Source organism: Tenrec ecaudatus, chromosome 18 (assembly GCF_050624435.1).
Source record: "Tenrec ecaudatus isolate mTenEca1 chromosome 18, mTenEca1.hap1, whole genome shotgun sequence".
NCBI classification, from domain to species: Eukaryota; Metazoa; Chordata; class Mammalia; order Afrosoricida; family Tenrecidae; genus Tenrec; species Tenrec ecaudatus.
The window spans coordinates 2,188,908-2,196,391 of NC_134547.1; the positions used below are offsets into that span (position 1 = coordinate 2,188,908).

The 7,484-nt window shown below is 40.0% G+C and overlaps 1 protein-coding gene across 1 annotated transcript; it reads left to right on the top strand.

The window, feature by feature from the left end:
* The first annotated feature begins 2,363 nt into the window (after nt 1-2,363).
* Nucleotides 2,364-6,747, top strand: ZNF583 (zinc finger protein 583). Its single transcript, XM_075537683.1, has 3 exons — nt 2,364-2,714; nt 3,997-4,092; nt 4,811-6,747. The coding sequence occupies exons 1-3, from the start codon at nt 2,570-2,572 to the stop codon at nt 6,166-6,168; spliced, it is 1,599 nt and encodes a 532-aa protein (XP_075393798.1). The 5' UTR covers nt 2,364-2,569; the 3' UTR covers nt 6,169-6,747.
* The last annotated feature ends 737 nt before the right edge of the window (nt 6,748-7,484 follow it).

The following is a 7,484-nucleotide window of genomic DNA, read 5'->3' on the forward strand; positions in this document are numbered from 1 at the left end:
GGTTGTGATACTTAATGTATAATTACCCTTTATATAAAACTCTTTCTTATAAAATATTAGTGCTTATGAATTTTGTTTCTCTCGTGTACCCAGACTAACTCAAGACTCAGTAGCACATGCAATGATGCTGCATGCAGGAAGATCACAGGCCAGTGAGTAGAAGTCTTGTGAATCCAGTGGCAATGGAAGCAACTCAATGCTGGCATGTGTCTCCACGTGTCTCCTTCAGCACTCTGAATGTCTCAACAGCAGAAAAGGGAAAGCAGAATACTGGATCTGGCCTCCAGTGAGCTATTTATCTCCGTTGCACCTCCAGATGAGGTCATCAAGCTGCGACCTGATTGACAGGCTAGCCCCCCACCCCTTCACTCATGTTGACAGGAGATTATGTAACTGTCACATCATGGGAGAAAAGATATGGTGATTTGTTCCCTCCCTCTAAAGATTTCAGCCTAGGAAACCCTAATGGGCTCTGATTGGGATTATTTTCCAATGGTAAGTGGATATATCACTGTGATAGTTACACACTTTAAAATTATACCAACTTGATAAAAGAATAAAGGGGTGGAGTCTAGCATGTCAATCAGGTCACATCCTTAGTGATTTCTCCTTGTGGGACTGACCTTCACATGAGGATTCTGGGAACTTCTTCCTCCCCGGAGGTGAGACATACTCTCTTTGATTCACATCGACAAGCCACATGGAGCTATGCTGACGGCAGTCAGAGCCCTGGTGCTGGAGGAGCCACATGGAGAACCATGCCAGCACTGAGATGCTTCCACAAGATTTTTCACCCACTGGCCTTTGATCTTTCTGCTTTCGGAATCATTTCATGTGCTGTGTGAGTCTAGAAGTATTTATGGACTAGTATTGGACATAAAGGCTAATATCAAACTTATGGACTTAATCTGAAATGGGCCGGAATGTTTTCTTAATGTACAATTTCTCTTGGATGTAAAACTCTCTCTTACACACACGAGTGTCTCTGGGTTTATTTCTCTAGTCAGCAGCCCAGACTAACACAATCACAAATACAAAATCATTTCTCAAAATTATTAACGTTATTTGTTCTGGTCCATGTCATATAAGAATCTAAAGTGAAGCCTGTATGATGTTCTTCTACAAGGATTGGATCCTCCTGATGACATGTCCAAACTGTGTGAAATGAAGGACGTCTTGCCATCTTTTTGTCCAAGAGCAGTGTGGCTGAACTTTTCCTAAACTAGATGTGTTTGTTCTTCTGGTGCTCTGTGGCGCATGCAGTGTTGTTGAATCGTTGAAAGTACCACAGCTTAGTAAGGCACCGTTTAGTGACATTTTTGCTTTTTAACAATTTAAGCTCTTTCACAGCAGGTTTACCCAGTGCAATCCCTTGCTTGACTTCTTGACTGCCGAGTCTTTGGGTGTTGAGTATAGACCCCAGTAAAATGAAATCCTTTGCCACTTCACTTTTTTCTCTATCATAATGTTGCTTTTTGGTCCAGTTGTGAGGATTGGTGTTTGCACTGAGGTCTGTAGCCTTTGATTTTCCTCAGTTCGTGCTTCAAGTCCTCTTTGTTTTCAGCAGGCGAGATTGTGTTATCACGGGTTGCCAACGAGCCTTCTTCTGACTTGATGCCTTGTTCTTCATCCAGTCCAACTTCTTGCATGACGGCCTACAGATGGAATAAGTAATGGACACAACCCTGACACGCAATGTTTCTGAGCTTGAGCCGTTCACTATCCCTTTGTGGTGGTGGAATAACTGCCTCGTGGTCTGTGTGCTGTTATGGAGTACATTTGTCTAGCAGCCTGGGTGGTGTGGTTCTGCATTGGGCTGCCATCTGCAAGGCCAGCAGTCGAAACCCCAGCCACTCCATGGGGCAAAACATGACTTTCCACTCTCATAAATGGTTCCAGTCTTGGAAACTCACACTACCTTGTCCTGTAGGGTCACTATGAGTCGGCATTGACTCAGTGACACTGAGTATTTAAGTCATATTTTTACAAAACCACTATGGAACATGTTTATTATTTTCATTACATATATATTTAATTTTAGAAGATAAATCATTGAAAAGGTAGAATGTATTTATCATATGTTAATATCTTCGGAACATTGATTGTTTCACTGGATAGTTTGAAAAGTGCTAATTTAGAGCACACTCCCTCTTTTAAGTCTCAGTTCTGCCCTTGTCTCTTTTCTGAAAGCTTTTGTTGCAAGCCTGGTTCATCCTCATTTATCCAGATTGCAAAATTCTCCAGTATTTAGTACTAACAACATCATGTTACCCTTGATTGAAATCGTTGGATGTTGCTTAGCATTGTGTGTATTCTCTTTTCTCTTCTACAGGGTTGTAAATTCTTCATGGGTAGGGACTGTGTCTGAAATTGCACATTTTCTTTTTCCTGACAGACTAACAAAACTAAACACAAAGAAGCTGTCCAACAAGTTACTTGGCATGGGTCATTCAGCACTCAAGAGATTGCCAGAAAATATCTCTATGTGCAGTATTTCTCCCCAGAAGGACAGGCAGTTTAGTCCTGCAGCCTAAACCTATGAGAAGGAATGAACAGTGACTGAACAGGGATGTTTCTTTTATTTCAGGATTTGGTGACGTTTGGGGATGTGGCTGTAGATTTCTCTCAAGAGGAATGGGAATGGCTGAACCCTGCCCAGAGGAATTTGTATAGGAAGGTGATGCTGGAGAATTATAAGAGCCTGTTGTCACTGGGTAAGATCTCCCTGTACTTCAGGGCTGCTTTCCATTGTGAGTGTTTGGAAGCCTCTGATGTGTTTCAGTAAGTTTTTCTTCTTGGGCCTCCAAAATGATTTGTAGAATTGGCAGCTTCATTAGACTATTCTTTTTAAAAAATCATTTTATTGGGGACCCATACAACTCTTATCACAGTCCATACATATATCAGTTGTATAAAGTACTTTTGTACATTTGTTAGCTATCATTTAGGCTATTCTTGTAACTTTATTTCCCCTGTCCTCCACATGTTATTTATATGTTTATTATTCTTTATTCCCTCCTCTAATGTTCCTGCCTTCCTAATGGACAAAGAACTTGTCCTGATCTATGTTGTTGTTGCTGTTGTTTTGTGCCATCAAGTTGGTTCCTAGTCATAGCAACCTTATGTACTGCAGGACAAAGGATTGTCTGCTCCTTCCCATCCTCACAATTGTTGCTGTGTTTGAGCCCATCTGTGTTAGGCAGGGTTCTATAGAGAAACAAAACCAGGACACTTATGATTAAATATGTAGAAGAGGATAGGTTTATACAGCGAGAAGGAGTATAACACCTAATTAGTCCACACAGCAGGACAGAGGGTTCAGTTCAACTCACTTCTGTGGAACGGTTAATAGCCTGGAAGTCCTTCAACTCACGTGGGCTGCTGGGTCCAAGGTCAAGGAAGCAGACAGTGGCGTCCTCTCTTGACCAAGGCAAGCAGAGTCTGCCCACAGGCAGCAAACAGCAGGGTGGGTCACCAACCTTCAGTAGCTTATTAAAGCAGATCCTGATGGGTTATCAAGTGCAAGCAATGCAAGGCAACAGGATCCACCAGCCTCAAGCTCAAGTTAAGAACCCACCAGCAGTGTGGTAAAGCAGATTTCTAAGGAGCCTCTAGCTCTAGTGACATAATCTATGGGTTGGCTTTGCCCACAGGTAGTGTACCTCACAGGTTGAGGCAGAGAACTAGCTAAAGCAACAGCATCATCCAGCAGATCAGGACGCAGTGGGGCAGGACTTGCAGAGCCCTTGATCTCTCTTCCCTCCTATCAAACTGTTACCTGATTAATCCCACATGTTCCTATTGGCCAGGTTGCCCTTCTTCAGGGGTGGGTCCCTCCTGATAACATCTCTAAAGTATATGAGACAAATCTCATCATTTTCATTTGTAGGGAACATGCTGGCTGTATTTCCAACAAGCCATGGTATATTTAATATTATGATCTTTGGTTAATTAATTTATTTCTTGTATACATTCCTCTTTTATTCTTGTAAACAGGTGCTCCTGTTTCTAAGCCAGATGTGATCTCATTATTGGAACAAGGAAAAGAGCCCTGGATGGTGAAGAAAAAGGATATAAGAGTCACATGCCCTGGTGAGTGAGAGCGAACCAGGGACATAGGAACCACTGCCAGTAAAAACTCAGCTCTTCTCAAAGGTTCTAATTCTTCAGAGCTCTTTCTTGGGGAGTTTTCCCCTAAGGCTTAAGGCCTTAGGTAAGCATACAGGTGTCTTGTGTTTGGGCCTCTCCCCCATCAACTTATTCTCCTTGTATATAACCCATATTCCTGTTTTCTGCATCCAAATCTACAGCTTCTCTTTGTCCTTGCCTCGTATATTTGCTGAAGTTACTCCATTCCATTATTAAAAAACTCAGACACTACGATGTTCACTCCTCCTCTCTAGTCACCATTTCCTTTTTGATTGATTAATTATTTTAGACACTAAATTATTTATACAAACAAACAAATAAAGTGATCTATTTGGGATAGCCAGAGATGAGAGAAAGGGTATTTGAAAACTGTTATTTAGGCTTAAAATGATGATCATAATTTCATATGACTTCTTTAATTTGTTATTTTCTCTGATATTTACTTTACTGATTACATATGATTACTTCATTTCCTTAATCAACTTTCTTAAGTTCTCATTCTTTATGCTTTATAAATTTTACTTTATAAATGTCATGACTGTATGTATTTAAAAGTTTTTAAGTCCTTGAATTTCACAGGTATTTTGTTCACAGATTTTGTCTTAAAAGTTTCTTTTTTAAGGCATAAATATGAAAAAATGCTTATTTTCATATCTTTTAGATTGGGAATATTCATTTGAGAACAGTGAATGTTCATCCAAGCATACTACTTATGAAGGACCATCTACAGTCATGACAACAGGAAGAAGTCATCTCAGTTTGAGAGACAAATGTGAAAACCAAGGCTATTTTAAGAGCCAGTTGGGAGGTCAGGAGACACATTCAAGTCAACTGGTTATTACTCATAAAGAAATCCATACTGAAGAACAAAGTACTAAATACAATAAATCTTGGCAAACTTTCCACCAGGATACACAACAAAACAGTCTCCCCCAAACCAAACGAGTACATAAGCACGAACCACAAAAGAAAAACTACCGGAAAAGATCCATTGAAATGAAACACAAGAAAGCCTATATAGAAAAGAAACTTTTGAAATGTACTGAATGTGAGAAAGTCTTTAATCAGAGCTCATCGCTTACTCTCCATCAGCGAATTCATACTGGAGAGAAACCCTATGCTTGTGTCGAATGTGGGAAATCCTTCAGTCAAAGTGCAAACCTAGCTCAACATAAGAGAATACACACTGGGGAGAAACCTTATGAATGTAAGGAATGTCGGAAAGCCTTCAGCCAGAATGCACACCTTGCTCAACACCAGAGAGTTCACACTGGGGAGAAACCTTACCAATGTAAAGAATGTAGGAAAGCCTTCAGCCAGATTGCACACCTGACTCAACACCAGAGAATTCATACTGGAGAGAGACCTTTTGAATGTTTTGAATGCGGGAAGGCCTTCAGCAATGGTTCCTTTCTTGCTCAGCATCAGAGAATCCACACAGGAGAGAAACCTTATGTGTGCAATGTGTGCGGGAAAGCCTTTAGCTATCGTGGGTATTTAATTGTACATCAGAGAATCCATAGTGGAGAGAGACCCTATGAATGTAAGGAATGTAGAAAAGCCTTCAGCCAATACGCACACCTTGCTCAGCATCAGAGAGTCCATACTGGAGAAAAACCTTATGAATGTACTGAATGTGGAAAAGCCTTTACCAATAGTTCATCACTTGCACAACATCAGAGAAATCACACGGTAGAAAAACCCTACATATGTAAGGAATGTAGGAAAACATTTAGCCAGAATGCAGGCCTTGCTCGACATCAGAGGATTCACACTGGAGAGAAGCCTTATGAATGTAACATTTGTGGGAAAGCCTTTAGCTATAGTGGATCTCTTACTCTGCACCAGAGAATCCATACCGGAGAGAAACCCTATGAATGTAAGGATTGCAGGAAGTCCTTCAGGCAGCGTGCACACCTTGCTCATCATGAGAGAATTCATACTATGGAGTCATTCTTGACTTTTGCTTCACCTTCCACAACCAATCAGTTGCCAAGACCTATAGGTTATATCTCCTAAATGCGTCTGGAATTTGATCCCTTTAATACATTCCCATCTGATCACCCTTGTCTAATATACAATCTATTTGGTGTGTACTGTGGAAGTAGCTTCCTAATTGCTTTCTCTGTATCCACCATTGTCCAAATTGCAGCCAAAATACGGTTTCTATAAATAAAAGTTTAGCTATGCCTTCTGTACATCATTGAAATCTCCAGTGGCATCCTCCAGTTCTTAAGTTAAAAGCACACTAGCCTGAAAATAGCATGAGGTCTATCCTGCCTTGTTCCAATGTACTTCCTGAAGTCTTCCCCCTCCACCCCCCCAAGTCTTATAGTGTTAATAATTATCCTCTGGAGTTGAAACTGACTTATGGCAGTGAGATTTTGGTTGTTGTCTTGCATACTTCACCAGAATTAAGAACTCAGACTGCAGCATTAAATAGACCAGAGTTTCAATTCTTACTGTAAAATTTTGCTCTTATTTTGGGGAATGTCATCCTTTGTAACTATCAGTATTTTTATTTATACTATGATATTCATTGTACTACCTCACAAGTTAATGGGAGAATTTAATGAAAGAATGCATGTAAATTGTTCAGAGTGCCTAATGTGAAACAATAAATATTGATATAAAATAAAAAGATACTGTGGCATACAATGAAGAGCTGAACATCTCAGCCATAGTCAACTGAGAAATTTAAAAAGCAGTAGCATCCCAAGCCTGGGAGAGTATAAAGGTTTTTTGTTTGTTTGTTTGTTTCAATTTGGAGAATTTGTCATTGTCCTAAAGATAGGTGGTGAGGCTGTCCTATACTGTAGGATTAACATTAGCTTCCATGATTCTCCACCTACTCTCAGTGATAATGCTGTCTGGCATTTATCACAATAGTCAAAATTTTGACTATCTTGCACATTAACAATGGACACGTGGCAGTAATGAAGTGAGAATGTTGGCTGCTGGGATAGTTAACACTGTATCAACTTGGTAGAGTCAGGTTTCTAAGTGGTTAGCAGGTATGTAATGATGGAGTCATTTACAATGTTGTGATCTGATGTCATCCATCATTTCATAAGACTGATATGTGTATAATGACCTGCTCTGACTCCCTGTCAGTAAGTGAGGAATGTGTGTACAGAGTAAGGTGGTGATTTTTCATCATGGCTATATAGTGGTCTGTATGATGTTTGCTAAGAAAAAACTAGTAGGTTCCCAACAGTCCTAAGAAGTCATTTTAAAAGATTTTAAATAAGATTTACTGAGATGCATTGTTTACATTAAAAGAAGGAAAAGACGATTTAAAAAATGAAAGGGTCAAACAAAAAATAGAAAGTAAA

Bases quoted from the DNA above. Each gene is read 5' to 3' on its own strand.
- ZNF583 (XM_075537683.1), top strand. From the start codon at position 2,570: ATGTTTCTTTTATTTCAGGATTTGGTGACGTTTGGGGATGTGGCTGTA. The intron at 2,715-3,996 runs GTAAGATCTCCC...TCTTGTAAACAG, and splicing joins TAAGAGCCTGTTGTCACTGG to GTGCTCCTGTTTCTAAGCCA. The intron at 4,093-4,810 runs GTGAGTGAGAGC...CATATCTTTTAG, and splicing joins TATAAGAGTCACATGCCCTG to ATTGGGAATATTCATTTGAG.